We start from the raw sequence: 15631 nt of genomic DNA on the forward strand, positions 1-15631 counted from the left end.
GATATTCATATTGATATGCCATAGACAGATCATATGCTTTATAGAAGGGAAGACGACCTTCACAGCATTCATTAGCGCTTGCTCCTTATCGGAAAGGATGGTCCGGGGTGCTTAAAGGCTAAGAGCTTCGTAAGCCTCTGCTAGACAGCTTAAAATGACTTCGTAGCTGTCATCTTTCTCGTCCTTTATGAATGCGAAGCCGATGTAAAAGGTTGAGCCCGTAGCAGTAAAGCCGACGATATCGAGCATTAGAAGGCCATACCGGTTAGTTTTATATGTACAGTCCATTAAAATAACCCATGAATTTGTCTTAAGGAATGCAATACTCGTTTTATGCATACAAAAGAGGGCTGTGACATGATTCTCATCGTTAACTTCATACTTGAAGATCCATTCGCCGTCCTTTGGAAGCTCTATCAAGAGAGCTTGAAGCGGTGTACGGCCAGCAAGGAAATCAACATGAAGCTTCCTCCGAAAGTTGTAGATATCCCGGGCAGTGAGGCAGGAATCCTGGTCGTCCTTTTAAATGCCGGTGAGAATATGACGGGTAGAAAGACCCTGCTAGAGCTGATTCTTAATATTCGATGCCTTTACATACAATTCCTGCTTCCGGTGTGGCATATGAGTAAGAGGAGGCGAGGACTCATGGTTATGGTGTTGATTCTCCACTGTAAGGTTCCATCGGCCTTCTTAAAGCCGTAGCGATATCGAAAAGGGGCATTTAATCGCTAGCGAGGTAGTCTCCCGCTTCCGCGTAGGGCTATTCGGGCTGTTTCTTAGCCGGCGGCCCCGGTCACAGCATAGGCGAACTGTCTTTAGGACCCCTTTCTTTGTACGTTTCGACCGAAGAGTTGAGACTGCGTAGCCATGCTGGCGGCCGAAGATATTGATCGCGACAATTCCTTGCTCAGGCGTATCGTACTGCTGAGGTAAAGGAGGCAGCGGGAAGGTGTAGGACTCGGGAATAGCGTCATGGAGGCTTGGCGGCGCGTGATGGAGGCTTGGCGGCATCGGCGGGGACTCGGGAATAGCTTCATGCTCAGAATCGGACGGCGAATCGGGCTGTGAGGAAGCCATTGTAAAAAGCAATAAAATGCGAGAGAAATGGGTGGAAACATGGGAGGTTTGAAGGTGTAAACAACAATTATTTTGGATTTCTTGTTAGGTACTACAGTGGTACAGGAGTGACTTAATTTTACTAGCGATTTACATAGTAATTTGAGGTACCTAAGGTGTGATATACATGCAGGGTAGTGGTAGCAATAAATAAAAGTTCGAGGATGAAAGCGGTGAGAAAAGCGGTCAGTAAATGCCTGAATCCTCAGGCAGGGGGGGTGTTGGCATCCAAAGGGGGGGTGTCTGTATCAATCCCCTATATTTATACAAGACAATATAAGAAATCAACTAAAATCCAAAATACTAGAGCGTTTGAAGTTTCGTAGGCATATCCATTCGTATACTACGAAGTTATAACATATAAAACCCCGAAAACCACTGCTTTTAAGTCAAGCTCCAAGTCTAAACATCATACTCAACCGCTTCAACGGTCGGCACTTTATGAAGCCTGACATCAAAGAACTGAGCCACAAGCTGCACACAATCCCAAATAACCTGAACTTCCTCCTGGGGAACCCCAATTCGCCTCGTACCACGAATATGCCAATGTGTCTCCTTAGGCAGATTCTGACTCATGATACCAGGCAGCACAACAAGCTGAGTATCAAGATCATCCAAGACCTGACGATCTGACAAAAACAACCCGTAAGTAATCTCCTTGGACAGCCAAGAAAAGTCCTTATGCGCACTGAACAAGTCCAGCGTGTCTGTCGTGTTGCGCGCGTACAGCTTCTGCAGCCACCCCGTGCCGCGCTCGTGGTTGGCCTGGTCGCATTGCCATCCCTCGCGGGTGAAGGTGTAATCCTTGTCTTCGTCACGCTCGACCTCACTAATGGCTAGAATTGCCTCGATGGGCTTGCATACTCCGACTATAGGCACAGATTTGACGAGCGCCTCGCGCAGCCGCCGGATCAGGGCTTGCCGGGCTGCGGAGGTTGCATAGTCTGCTTGCTGAGTGAGGTGGAGGTAGAGCTGGTCTGCTCGCTCAGGATCTGGGCTGGCGACTAGTGTGGTAATCGCTAGTATGTACCATTTGTCTTTGCCTAGACTGGTGGTTTTGAAGCGATTCTCTAGCTCGGTGAAAAGTTGGTGGTAGCGGGGCTGGACTTCCGCTGTGGCGGTGGAAAAACTCATGGTTGTTCTTGGCGGTTGGTATGGTAGAAGAAACGAAAGGTTGATTTGGGGCTTCAGCTGCAGCTTGCTGGCTCGGATTGGTAATCGAGAGAACATGGCGTATATTGTACAGCGTCAAATACAACGTAAAGTTATGATCTCTCCATCAATCGCAGTGCACTCCGACGGCTGAAGTGGGTCACTGCAGGCTCAGAACATTTTGTATGGTATCCTAGTATAATCCTTCGATTTCCTTCTTTCTAGGAAAGTAGAATCCTTGGATTTAAGAAATAAAATATGGGATATTTGATACTACCTTAGATTTGCGAGTGTTTCCTACTTCAGCAAGACATCATACCTAAGCCAATTGCGGACTGAATGCATCACACTCCACGAAAACATATCTAAGATGAAATCAAGTACAAAGATACACTCAAATTAATATATGAAGGAGCATCTCATACAAGGATAGATAGTAAGCTACAACTTCATATCCGAACAAGTATAAAAGTGGAGCCACTAGCAAGCGGAACTCTAAAGCATCAACAATGTCATAAAACACCAATGCCTTGATTGCAACCCAGACACCAGAACCACAAGGAAAGGTCCAGAGCAAATGCGATCAGAAACCGAACAAGGATCTTTTGTCATTGCCTTCAAACTGGGCAACGCCCCACTATGATCTCAGTGACTCCAGCATGACATCACAGCATCTCAAGTATAAGACTGAGCTTTTTTAACGGTAAAGAGAAATCAAACTACACTTTCAAACTACCTTACATCCTTCAAAGCCCTTCTACAAACCTCTTAACAAACCTCAAATTCACTCTACATTTACGCAAAATGTCAGGCCAATCCAGCGTCGGAAACCGTGGTGTCTACGAGGCAGGCGACCAGCGCAATGTCCCCGTCTCCGAGCTCCAACAGCGCGCCCGTTACGACGAAGGAATGCCCCATAGCCACAAGAACCTTGATTCCAAGGATGGCCGCTCCATTGCCAACAAGCTTGCCTCCCAGGAGAAAAAGGCCGACCCCTCGGCGCACAACGACGAGTACGACGCCGAGGCGGAGTTGAGCAAGCAAGATCCTACCAAGCCCGTAAGTTTATCCATGGTATAGGCAAGCCTCTCAAGGTGCATTTGCTAACGTTGGTTTCGATGCAGGCCAAGTCACACGGCAATGCTCCCTCCAAGGGTGCTAAGATTGATGCCGAGCTCCAGGCGGATGATGAGCAGCGTCTGCGGGAAAAGGGCATTAAGCACTAAATTTGCCAATGGTTTTTGATGCTACAAAATACCCCCTCATGTCTTCTGATTAGAATTGAATATTCGTTAGCTAGGGATGGAGGGGTTGGTGTTGGAACATGATGTACGATAATAATGATATCTGGTCGACGTTCTTAAATGAAGAACGAGGTCAATGAATGAATACACACATTGAAGATAAGACAGATTACATTGGTGTTGGGGAAATGTAGCTTGTGTATAGTGACTGTTTTGAATGTTGGATATACCTAACTGCCCACAATAATGAAGTGTGCCCATTTGTGATGCCTTTAGATAATTCAGCGCTACATACCACTCGGAACCCTCTCTTTGGCCCAATAGTTCCATCCTATTTGTTCTGCTGTATCAAGGTGGCGTCCCATATTTACATTTTCCCACTTAGGAGCGAGAAGCGGTAAAATATGGTTCAAATCCAGGTATGCCATTGTAAAACATAGGAATAAATAGAATATGTGTCATTAGATCGGCTTCCTCAACAAAATTATGTGATATGTACGAGACCCGAGATTCCAAGGGCCGAACTATTGTACAAGATAAAGTATTGACAGCGTATACAAATCCAAATGAACAGGCCTTGGATACCTGAAACCTTTCCAATAGGTTGAACGGCTGATTTAGCCAGAAGAAAATTGGGTGATCGAAGACACCCACTGCCAACCAAGACAGTGTTTGTCATCACGGGTGCCGAGGCAATGGGAGGCCTATATCCGAAGTGCAGTTGGATTTAAGCCAAACACCGAAATCCTGTTCGGTGGGGGGAGGGGGGAGGTCGGACAAGTCGAGGAGCGGCCCAAGGCACAAAATGTGCCAGTGAGATCTGTGATCAGCCATCTAGGGTAAACTTGGGGTCATCGTCATGCGGCTCAGCAAAGACATGACCCCAGTATTCCTCGACTCTCTGGCACAATCCCAGTTTGTTCTCCCACGTTTTGAACGCCGTTTCGAGATTGCAGCTCACCCATTTGATTTCCTCCCAGTAAGTTCTTTCGACATCGTATCCAAATCGTTTGATGGTCTCTGGGGGTGCCGTCCAGGCACGTCCATCTGAGCCGTCGTCCTTCAATGTAGGAGTTGTTTCCCATCCCATGCCAAAGATCCGGTCACCGGGGTTGAACTTGGGATAGTTTGCGTGAATAAAGAAGATGTGTGGTGCGGGGGCAACGGATTCGTCTTTTACACGCCACTTATCCTGCTGGATCAAAGCAAAGTCCTCGCGCGGATCTGACTGTGCCATAGCCGATCCAGACAGCCCATCCGCATTCGGGTGTCCGATGGCTTGCACCCTCTCACTGACAGTATAAAAAGGCGCGCCTACAGCCGAGGCAGCATGGATAAAAGTTTCCTTGTCTCCTTCGCCAGGTCCTCCTTGACTCAACAAGCGGAAATAATGCGAGGGGCCGTAAAAGTTATAGTATGCAGCCACCAAAAGAGCTAGAGAATGGGTTTTCTTAGAGACTAAGAATGCTCCGGTTTCTGATGACTGTCTGGCAGCCATGGATGGTGCCTCTTGGCGTGAAATTTTGTAGTACAACGGGGATGCGGAGGAGGCCCAGAAGTCGGGCCATGTGACAAGACCATTGGTTTTGAATGGCTCCGAATCGAGCAGGTCCTCAGGTTTGCCCAGAGGGAAGCAGTCGGCATCCATCCAGACGATCTCTTCGAATGATGAGAAAAGAACAGCGAAGATCTTGAGTTGATAGTGTTCAATGATGTTTTTACCCACCACATCAGCCAGTATCAAGCACCGCGCATCGAGTTTGGGAAGCACATCGTTACAAACATGTTTCTCGTGTTCGGTAGCATCCTTCATGTAGAGTTCAACCGGCAACTTGGACCCCGCGCGGCGGAGCATGCGCAACGATGAGACGAAAACGGGGAGGTACGTAGCGCCAGCTGTCGATACCAGCCCTCGCTTGCCTGAGGTATGGATCGGCTTCAACTGCTTGCCTGAATTCTTGACATCCTCGATGAAGGCCGCATGGGCTTCTTCCATCTTGCGTACATCTCCCTCGCTCAGGCCCGTCAGATCGGGTCGCGGCTGGTCTTTTGTGGGATCAAAGTGCTGAGCTTCGACATCGCCTCGCTTTTCCGGGGAAGGGCAATTCGGGTTGTGGCGTTCAATTATGGGTCGAAGGACTTTCCAGAAGTCCTTCTGGCGTTCTGTGAGGGGGACCTCGAATGCTGTGTTTGGAACCAGGGAGACGGTGGAGGACGCGGTGGTCGGAGACCAGTAAAAGTAGACGGTGCACACTAGAATCAAAGTGAGCATCGCTAGCAGGAGCGCTTTCGCTCTTGCCGGTCGAAAAGCACTCATTATTGTTGGATAGTTCGGGCAACTGCGCTTTGATCTAGGGGTTTAGGGAGCGGCGCACGGCCACGCCGATCTTTGTTCACCAAGTCAAGGAAAAAGAAAAGGGTGCATATATATTGTCCGATTGACAGAGCACGATGACCAGGTTCCAGAGCTGTGGCGCATTGTTCCAGGGAGTCTGGGTTTAGGCGGAAAGAAGATTAGCCCACCGGGCTTGGCAAGTCTACAACAACGCAGGTACCTACATCTTATGTTGTACATCCTGGACCAACATTATTATCTACATATATTGTTATATGTGGATCAATATATTGGATCATTTGAAGGATTCAATCTCGGAGAGGCACGACCACTCGTGAAATACCCCGATTCCATACTTTGCAAGCCGAGGCCTTCCTAACTAACATACGTTATAAGGCCACCTCAAGGCAAATATGGAACACGATCGAATCATAACGCATGTGAAACCTTGAGCGACTCTATTCGAATGAGACGAACGAGTCCCTGATTTGCCTCTCGAAAAGGCGCCCCAATCCACCTAGGCAGTTCCTCCTAAACGACTAAAGCGCGGATCAGCCTCCACCGGGAAGATCGCATATCCACCCCCCAACACCTTTCTCCGTCATATTATTCCTTCTTTTTCAGTCTGCAGAATCGGACACTCTATTCCTATTTAAATACACCTTGCCCCCGAGCCCCTGTTCAAATCCGCCGATCTCGTTTCATTCGATATTTCCGCCCCCATTACAAATCTTCAACCCCCAACCCGAGGAACTTACCCGTGAACACCTATTACTCCAATCGAACAGATCTTTCTGGCTGTAACGGATGGACTCCGTGCGGGCATTGCCCACGCCCGTCAAAGATGGCCTCTGATAATGCAGATCGTCCCGCTCCAGATCCCGCGCCCAAAGGAAAATCCCGCAAAATCGACCCGAATGCTCCGGTCCGCAAACGCCGCAAGAGAACCGTGGTCAGCGGGGCACCAGATGACTGCTTTGCCTGCTCCAAGCGAGGCGCGCGATGTGACCGGCGTCGACCCTATTGCTCCCAGTGCCTCGACCTGGGCCGCGAATGTTCCGGATACAAGACGACACTGACATGGGGTGTTGGAGTCGCAAGTCGAGGGAAACTCCGGGGTCAGAAGCTTCCGGTGATGGAATCGAAAGGGCAATCGTCGGGAAATGCTGCGAAATCACAACCGAAGGCCTCAAGCGGTAGCGGCCCGTCTTCACGGGCTCCGGGCAATGCTTCGGCCCCGTTGCCTTCCTCAACCGTCCCTGCAATGGCATCTTTTGGCGCAAGGACGCCGGTTATGAAACTAGAAGGTAGCCCACCTATGATGCCAGCTGCCTTCGACATGTCTTCAAACATGGCCTGGACAATGGATATGCCAGATCCGCAATCGTGGTCGAGCACGCTTGCTGCTCCGCCTGCGATTTCGGGGCTTCCGTTACCTAGTCGCCCAAGGATTCCAAACAACAGGAGCCAAAATATGACCCCAGAGCCGCCACTGCTATATGCTCCTATTCAAACCCCGACGGCTAATTTTGGATCGCTGGTTTTGCCGACTGCAGGCCCATACTCATGTCAGGCTGCTACTCCCCCAGCGTCACAAGACACGGATGAAGAAGATGTCAAACATGATCCTAATTATCATATACATTGGAACGCCGCCCATTCCCCGTCACTCTCTCAGCTTCTTTTAGCTCGATCTGTGGGGCGAACCCCACGCATTCGTTATCTCATCAGTTACTACGCTGAAGTCATTGCCCCCATGATTGTTGCCTTTGATACCCCCACAAATCCATTCCGAACCCATGTCATACGCCTGGCGATGGAGAGCGAGGCTCTGCAGGAGGCTATTGCAACGTTGTCTACGAGCAACTTGCGACAGAGGCGAGAGCACAATCACCTCTCTACGGAACGAACTCTACCGGCACGTCTGTCATCAATGGCTCACCGCGCCCTCACAGATGAAGATTTCCAAGATCGTTATGGCATCTCGATGGTTGAAGGGTACATTAGAGAAGAAAATCACCATCGAGGGATGGCCGTCAAGGCTTTGAATGCTGACTTGGCCGACCCTCATCGCAGGATGTCAGACTCCGTACTAGCAACTTTGTTAATGCTCTGTCTTTTCCACAGCTGTGATACTGGTGTCGGCAGCTTCCGTGAACAATTTGCTGGAGTAACAAGACTACTTGCGATCCGAATGCGACATTCTCGTGTCATACCAGATGATCTCAAGTGGTTCATCCGCATGTTCTCGTGGTTTGATACATTGACGGCAACCACAAATGACCGTGATGTGCAACTCCCCGGCACGTGTTTGCAGATCAGCTCAATAACTGATGGAGAATGGGGTCTGGAGAACCTGGCCGGCTGTGATGGTCGTCTGTTCAAACTGGTTTCGCAGCTGGGACGTTTGAATATCCTCAGTCAGGATCAGAAGCCCAATCTATCGCGCCCGAATGACGCTGATGTCTCCACTACTTCCCTCCCCCTAATATGCTGTTCCCGGGGTGGGAAACAGTTGCGCCCAATTCAGGAATGGGGTCTGTACCGGAATACGGGTTTTCTCTTCCCACACCGCCGCAAAGCAGTGACTCATGCCGTCGTCCTTCCTCCCCAGAATTTTGGACAGAGTGGTATTCGCTCAGGCAGCGACTCGAATCCTGGCGATTTGACCCACCTACTCAGGCTGCTTTCCCGTCTCCGCCCTTATCTGCGTCTACAATGACGTGGAACTCCACTACCTACGTGACGCCACAGAATTCCTCATCGACATACCAAGTGGCACCTGAGAATCTCCAGGATGTCTACCAGATCTCGGAGTGCTTCCGTCATGCTGCCCTTCTCTACTGTGAGCGTCTAGCCGAGCCGACCCTTCCATCGTGTCATGGCCGTATCCAGCACCTTGTCCAGCTCGCCATGCACTGCATCATTACCGTGCAATCGGATGTATATCTTCTCTGGCCACTGTTCATTGTCGGTTCGGAGTGTGTCCAGGACGATCACCGTTCGATCATCCGCAATCGGTGCAGGGATATCTCCAAGGACTCTGGCTTTATAAACAACATTTCCTGCCTAGAGCTTCTGGAACGGATCTGGGCTGAGAATTCCGATGAATCTTCATTCCCGGTTTATCCTAGCGGGTTCGGTCCCCCGCCTCCGCTGGCTGGCGGCAGGGCACCAGCTTCATCACAGGCCTTCCGTTGGTCCCGAGTTATGCAGGCCAAGCGAGGGGACGGAGAATACATGGTTGCATAGACTGTTCATCTTATATCCCTTTTTTAAATCTTCGCCCAAGCCATATGCTTGCCGTTTCCAGCTTTACAGCATTCTGTTGGACTCATTGGATTTTTCTTTGTTCGACGATCAGCGATTCGCGTGTTGGGTTTCGACAAACATGATACCATCCATTCTATGCAGCATTATTGCCTCCAGCGAATACCGTCTACGTTATACATACCTGCTCTTATTTCCCACATTTTATAGAGTTTTAAATAGAAATTCATGCATATCTGTGTATCTACAGAATCAAGATAACCATTCAAATATATACATATAATCTTGTCCATGCAATGAATGCATGAATCAACCGGTTCACCGTTCTCCCATGATTCACAAGCAATTCCCAATCATCTGCTCCGCCTGAGCAAAAGTCCCTCATGATACGTTGTATGGAATATATTCTACGGCCTAGTTCAAGACCTAAAGGCCAAAGAATAGGGGCTGGACCAAGCCACTCGGAGATAACTGAGTCGTCCCCAGCTACTCCGTAGAAGTATGCGTAAAAGTAAAACAAAAAAACAAAAAAAAACACGCAAAGGACCACCGCATACTCCGTAGCAACCTAACACAAGCCATGTCCCCTATCACACATCACACAGTGCAACTACAAAAGTACCAACAAGCACTGTAGCCCAAAACTTGACCTATAGGCGCTTACGCAGTATGTTATAGGGCACAGGGCAAGGGCAGCCACCCAAGCCCTACATGATCAGCACGCACAACGAAATCCTCAAAAGCTCGACGCAAAAGCCTATGAACAATACACGTACCAATTACCCTCGAGGATCTCCCCGACCGCTAGTATTCCAACCGGGCCTAGAATACCAAGAAACACTAAAATGTGATCAAGGTTTTGTTTTGATTCTCCGGCAGAGCCGACGTCCGCTTGTGCAAGGGGTGGCAGATAGATAGGATGTTGCAATTTACGGAGTACTTCATGTGATATGGTTTCATGGACCTTGTCCAGTGCGTGCATGTTTAATTAGATGGCTAGGGGGTAAAGAGGTAGGTGCTTATAAGTAGGTGAAGGAGGCTGTTATCATTACCGCTCCCCTGTACTTCCAGACTTGGCGGGCTTGATATCAAAAACAAATTTACCAATCCCACATTGAGATCAGTAGTCTACCAGGGGTCTGTAAATTGTAGTACGGTGTACCCACACGGATCTAGGCGTCCACCCCCTATATGTTGTATATCCCAAACCTGGTTATCCAAGGGTGTTAAGCCGAGAGGATATAAATCTGGATGATTAATGTAGGTCATACTAAGCTTACCTATGCTAGCCGCACAAGAAGGGATATAAATTAAACAGAGCCAATTATTTCGCTCAGGGGGACGGTGTACAAAGATGTGTCCCCGTGCACCAGTGCAAGGTTATGTTCCTACAGCCGAGGGATTATGCGTGCCGGCTTCCAGCCCGTTGGCCCCCCTGCAACCTTGTTAGCGGCCTTGGTGTTTTGGGCTTTAAACCTTGTTCTAGAAATTCCATGACTAGGCGAGTTAGCCATATTAAATACATTTTATTTTCTCTCTTTTTCTTTGCCCTCAGCTGAGATGAGTTTGGGGTGGCAAAGGAAATGAAAATAGGGGTCGAGTAAGATCTGTTAGACGCTGATTTATCTATGGTCGGCAGATGCTATATTTTCTTTTTTTTTAGTCTGTCGCCTGCATGTGAGATCTTGCGGATACAATCAAAACATGTTAGGAGATTTAATTAATTCTGGATTAATAAAAAAAGAAAGGCCATGTGCAACCATAGATGATCGGCAGTGCAGGACGGGTTTTTGCCTTTTATCTGGTTGGCTAAGACAGGGGGATTCTCGAAGGGTTGACTCATTCAAGAAAAAAACAAATCCCTCGAATCAGGGGTGGACCTGGGATTCTTTTGTGTGGGCAGCAAGGACGTGCTCAAGATTCCATCTTTCATCCCTTTCCTCGGTGCGTGAGCGTAAAAACTATGTTGGTATTCGTGGTATTTGTGGCGCGAAGTTGCGGTGTCATTTACATTGAACATACAGAGGCATGTGCCCTGTTTCATAGAATAGGAGAATATTTGGTTGTGAATGTAGTGATATTGGTGTGTAGTCCAGATAGCACTGCTAGTCATGACGCACACTGCGCATCTGATAGTGTCAGACCAGTCCCGAAAAGGCAGACTAGGGCTTGAAACTTGAATGCGATCGTAACGATAGCAAGTCGCCTATTGTTTATCGCCCCACGCTGAAATAATGAACTGCGTAAAAATGGATACATAATAGTGATCCAAATATGACTTCATTTTGCTTACGGTTGGAGGACACTGCCCCCATTATGCAGCTTCGATCCTAACGCTTTGCCGTTACGCACCATTTCATACTTGATAATGGCTATTTTTGCTAGACGGAAGATTTTTCAGCCCACTCAACTTATTGCTCAGACCAAGAAGCAAGTTGCGGTCTGCGAAATCTCTATATTTTTGCCCAAAATGGCCGTTGCTGCCCAGCGACGCAGCGGTAAAGCCCATGCATGATCCGTGATGTCGCCCAACATGGCAGTGCGAAGTGGATGTGTAAAAGATATCGTGATGGGACTCATTAGTGTCTTGCCATGGCAACGTGTTCGTATATATGTTACAGATACTACTAGTAACATTATAACATTAGAATACATATTGTCCGAGCTATCTGGGGTGTTAGTGGAGTCTGAACCACTGGACGAGGCGGGATGAGCCGTCGTGAAATCTGGGATGCCGCTGGTTCAACCATGGAACCGGCTTTAGTGCTGCATACAACATACATCGAGCGCTGCCTATAACTAGCGAGTAAGTACATATCGGTAGTTACTGTGTCTCAAATACTGCCGATAGCAAAAGAGGATATTATTCTATATGAATGATATAAAGTACTATTTTACCGTATACAGTATTCTGCGTGCTGCAACTAATGACGGTGTTCATGCAGATGAGCATGGAAAATGTAGCCTAGTTCTGGAAGTCAAGCACATGGCTTTGCGCTATCCAACCCAACCCTGACACGCCAGCTGATCTAAACTAGTTCCATCGACATCTGTAAGGCAGCCAGTAGGATCTTTTATAGAATGGCCCTACGTCTTAGTGGCGACCTTCACGCCTGTTTTTCTTTTGTCTGCCTTAAAGTGAGTCAGTCCACCAGATAATAAAAAAAAACAAAAAACTCGTTAGGCAGTTGCCTTGAGACCGGCAAATTCAAAGATACCGAGGAAAATGCAGTTGCCCGCTGCGTGATCCAACTGAGGGGCTATCAGCCAAGCGGTTTGCATATAGCGTCCAATGGAAGCGTCTCCATCTGGACTAGCTTGAGGGGTAGAGACATCGCGACTTGATGGTACTTTGGTTCTAGTAGATTTACGAGTGAGATAGAAAGTACTAGTTTATACTAGAATGGTGACTCGAATGTATTTGCCACATAAAGTTGAGTCATGATATGTAATGGGGTCGAGCGCAAAAGCTATAAAAGACAGGACTATCCAGAAGAAGGAATTACTATATACTTAAATTAAAATATAAAGGAAATGAATAAAATACCTTGAAATTCATGAAATTCAATACATGTAAGAAAGTTAAACGCCACAACCCACAACGCCAACTCACACGCGCCGCCCACTAGCGGATGCGCCTTCGCCAATATCGCCGGCGCTGACATAGGGATCCATCTTCCTTCCTTTTCCCTTTCATCGGGTTGAAAATTTTCCCTCTCTGAATTCAAAGCCATTAACATCTTTTTGGAGAGGGCCTCTCTGCTGTTTGTTTTCCTCAATCTCCTTTTATCAGGAGATCTTGGGTCTTAGGATCCCCCTAAACGCACTCTCTCTCTTTTCCTCGGATTGACCGAAGAACGTTCAAATGCTCTCTCAGCACATTCAGTTTCAACCCTCCTCTCTTCAATCGGAAACCGTACCACGGTGACGGTCTTATTCAAAAAAAAAACCCTATCTGACCTGCTCTAAAGTCGGCGTCGATTTCTGTTTGGGTGCACGATATCCTGTATAATATACTTGGTGTTCTTTTTTTTTTTTTTTCATTTTAACTGTTGGATTGTTTGCATTTCCGGCCTTTTTTTTTACATTTATCTGATCGACTTCTCCATATGCTCGTGCGATAATGTATCATTACTCCAGTCCACCGCCCGGGTGGTCCACCTACGAGTACACTCAATCACCTCCCACCTCACCTCAATACGCCTACTACGCCTCTCAGTTCGCCAACTCCTACGCTTCACCCCGGGGCACCTCGCGACGACACAACCGCAAGGCCAGTTACACGGCCACCAAAGAAACACCATACTATACGTCTGGCTACCCACAAGGCTACTATGAAGCTTCCCCAGACTATGGCATTCCATCGCGAAAGCACGATCATGTAAGTGCTTCTTTTGCGGGAAAGCCCAAACACCGATACTCCTCGACCGGTCATCCTACGGGGGATGGCCTCGGCAACGGATACTATTCGTCGCAATCGCAGACTCGACCCATCTTCGTAGATGTGGTCGACGAAGCATTCGATGTGCGCACCAACGCCCGCGAACCCCGTACCGGTCGCCAAGGTCGTCCCCCGACCTCGAACCCCACTCGAGATGGCCCAGGCCAGCGTCGCACCTCGACCTCTTACCGCAAATCAAATCCAGCTGATTCTCACTTTTACTTCACTCAGGCTCCTAACAACGAGGATATCGAAGCTGCCAGGCGCACTCGCACCAGACGCCAATCTACGTCAACTCGTACTCCCAGCAAACCAAAACCACCACCTGCCACGGCCAAACCGCCACCCATCGCCACAGAAGATGACGCCGAGGCTGCAGGGATCCCCGCAGGCTATTCGATCAAGAACTGGGACCCCACCGAGGCGCCGATCATCTTGCTTGGTAGTGTGTTTGATGCAAACTCCCTCGGAAAGTGGATCTACGACTGGACCGTCTTTCATCACGGGGCATCGACGCCCATGGCCGACGTCGCGGGCGACTTGTGGCTATTGTTGATCAAGCTGGCAGGCAAAGTAAAGAGGGCCGACGAATGCCTCCCCCGCATTCGAAGTGTGGATGCGCAGGAAGTCGTCGAAGACTTCCTGGAAAGTGGCGAGCGCCTCTGGTCCCGATTCAAGAAGCTCCTCAAGGGCTGCGAACTTTACATGTGGAAGGCCGCCAAGCGAGAAGGTGGCAAAGGACCTGTATCGATGGGTCGCAATGCAGGTTGTGAATTTGTCGAATCGATTTTTGGTCGCGACCGTGAGCTTGAAAATACCGAGAAGCTCATGAATAGTATTCGTCTTTGGAATATGCGATTCGACGCCAACTGTGAAGACATCCTGCGCCGACCGGCGGCTGCATAGGATGTTTTCCTTCGTACGCTTTTTTTTTATTATATACCGACTGCAAAGGGAGCGATACCCCCCAAAGAGACAGATTTTCCTACTACTGCTTTTATCTACACTTGGAGCATTTGACATTTGTTGAATTGCATTTGGAGCGTGTTGCTTTGGCTTCGGCTGGCTTTGCTCGTCGCATTTACTGTTTCGGAATCCATCGGCACATGTTGCCTAGGGTTCGACCCAAAAGATCGTTGTGTTTGTTTTCTTTTTTTCTGGTGCCGGCGCCTTGCTTTTGATCTCGTTTCATGGACGGCGTCCACTTGATCCATTCTATTCCATTTCTGGCGTCCTCGTTTAATCTTTTCGTTTCTGGCCGTCAAGTCCGTTCAGTCTTGTTGAAGTCCGTGTCACCTCTGCTTCGATGATACCATCTTGCGATTTCTTACATACGTGCTTCTGTTTTGTTTTCCGTCTTTTATTTCCTTTGTCTTTGGCATTACCACTGTTACCCTGCTGTTTTGTTGATTTGATTGGAGGAATCGGGTTGTATATAGAACCAACGCGACCCAAACGTCACTCGTTATACTTTACATTCTCTATCCAAACCGTACTATTTCCACGTTCAAATGATGTGATAGAGAGCTACCCCTCACCCCGGCGCTTCCTATGCACAATGTCTCTGTGTATCTGTTGATCAGTACCCCGCCCCGTAGATCCATACACATCTAGAATAACCCGTTGCTCTTTAATATTAAAGAGCTTATTTACTGGCTCAGCCTCCCAAGCAGGTACTATCTTTTGAATGATGTTTTCATATAAATGTAGGTCCCAGCGCTGTTTTCTCATGCAGGTGATTACAGCTGCTATTGGTTTAGATATCGAAATTCATCTGCATGCACGTTGGTTGGTACCCGAGGGTGTGGCGATCCTATCACAGCTGAGGTGCAGGGGTGGGGTTGCGTGCATGACCTGTGGCTTTGTCTTGGGTTGCATGGTGATCCTGGATATGCGGCATTATTTAGAAAGGATGGGGACGGCTATTAAAAGTTTTGGTTGATATTAAGTTGATTTGACAAATGAAGCTTTTAGGGAAGTGTTACTCTTGATTTTACTCATGTACATGTTTAAATAGGTGCTAGGAGTTCTTATATATTGGCTTAGACTTGGTTTATGAATCCCCGTCATTCG

At 48.3% G+C, this 15631-nt stretch overlaps 6 protein-coding genes across 6 annotated transcripts; 3 read left to right on the top strand and 3 right to left on the bottom strand.

Moving 5' to 3' along the window:
* Positions 1 to 111: 111 nt before the first annotated feature.
* Positions 112 to 1077, bottom strand: N7447_007602 (uncharacterized protein; the record flags this gene model as incomplete). The annotated part of the gene is made up of 2 exons (XM_057231864.1): positions 112 to 519; positions 811 to 1077. The coding sequence occupies 2 exons, from the start codon at positions 1075 to 1077 to the stop codon at positions 112 to 114; spliced, it is 675 nt and encodes a 224-aa protein (XP_057083629.1).
* Positions 1078 to 1518: 441 nt separating this feature from the next.
* Positions 1519 to 2250, bottom strand: N7447_007603 (uncharacterized protein; the record flags this gene model as incomplete). The annotated part of the gene is made up of 1 exon (XM_057231865.1): positions 1519 to 2250. One exon carries the CDS (start codon positions 2248 to 2250, stop codon positions 1519 to 1521), a length of 732 nt encoding a protein of 243 aa, XP_057083630.1.
* Positions 2251 to 3072: 822 nt separating this feature from the next.
* N7447_007604 (uncharacterized protein) lies at positions 3073 to 3494 on the top strand (the record flags this gene model as incomplete). Its single annotated transcript, XM_057231866.1, has 2 exons — positions 3073 to 3327; positions 3393 to 3494. 2 exons carry the CDS (start codon positions 3073 to 3075, stop codon positions 3492 to 3494), a joined length of 357 nt encoding a protein of 118 aa, XP_057083631.1.
* An 844-nt stretch (positions 3495 to 4338) lies between these two features.
* Positions 4339 to 5829, bottom strand: N7447_007605 (alpha-mannosyltransferase; the record flags this gene model as incomplete). The annotated part of the gene is made up of 1 exon (XM_057231867.1): positions 4339 to 5829. The coding sequence occupies one exon, from the start codon at positions 5827 to 5829 to the stop codon at positions 4339 to 4341; it is 1491 nt and encodes a 496-aa protein (XP_057083632.1).
* Positions 5830 to 6691: 862 nt separating this feature from the next.
* On the top strand, positions 6692 to 9099 carry N7447_007606 (fungal specific transcription factor domain-containing protein; the record flags this gene model as incomplete). The annotated part of the gene is made up of 2 exons (XM_057231868.1): positions 6692 to 8351; positions 8378 to 9099. The coding sequence occupies 2 exons, from the start codon at positions 6692 to 6694 to the stop codon at positions 9097 to 9099; spliced, it is 2382 nt and encodes a 793-aa protein (XP_057083633.1).
* Positions 9100 to 13240: 4141 nt separating this feature from the next.
* N7447_007607 (uncharacterized protein) lies at positions 13241 to 14464 on the top strand (the record flags this gene model as incomplete). The annotated part of the gene is made up of 1 exon (XM_057231869.1): positions 13241 to 14464. The coding sequence occupies one exon, from the start codon at positions 13241 to 13243 to the stop codon at positions 14462 to 14464; it is 1224 nt and encodes a 407-aa protein (XP_057083634.1).
* Between the last annotated feature and the right edge of the window lie 1167 nt (positions 14465 to 15631).

This window comes from Penicillium robsamsonii, assembly GCF_028829455.1.
Source record: "Penicillium robsamsonii strain IBT 29466 chromosome Unknown utg000004l_segment0_segment0, whole genome shotgun sequence".
Classification (NCBI taxonomy): Eukaryota; Fungi; Ascomycota; class Eurotiomycetes; order Eurotiales; family Aspergillaceae; genus Penicillium; species Penicillium robsamsonii.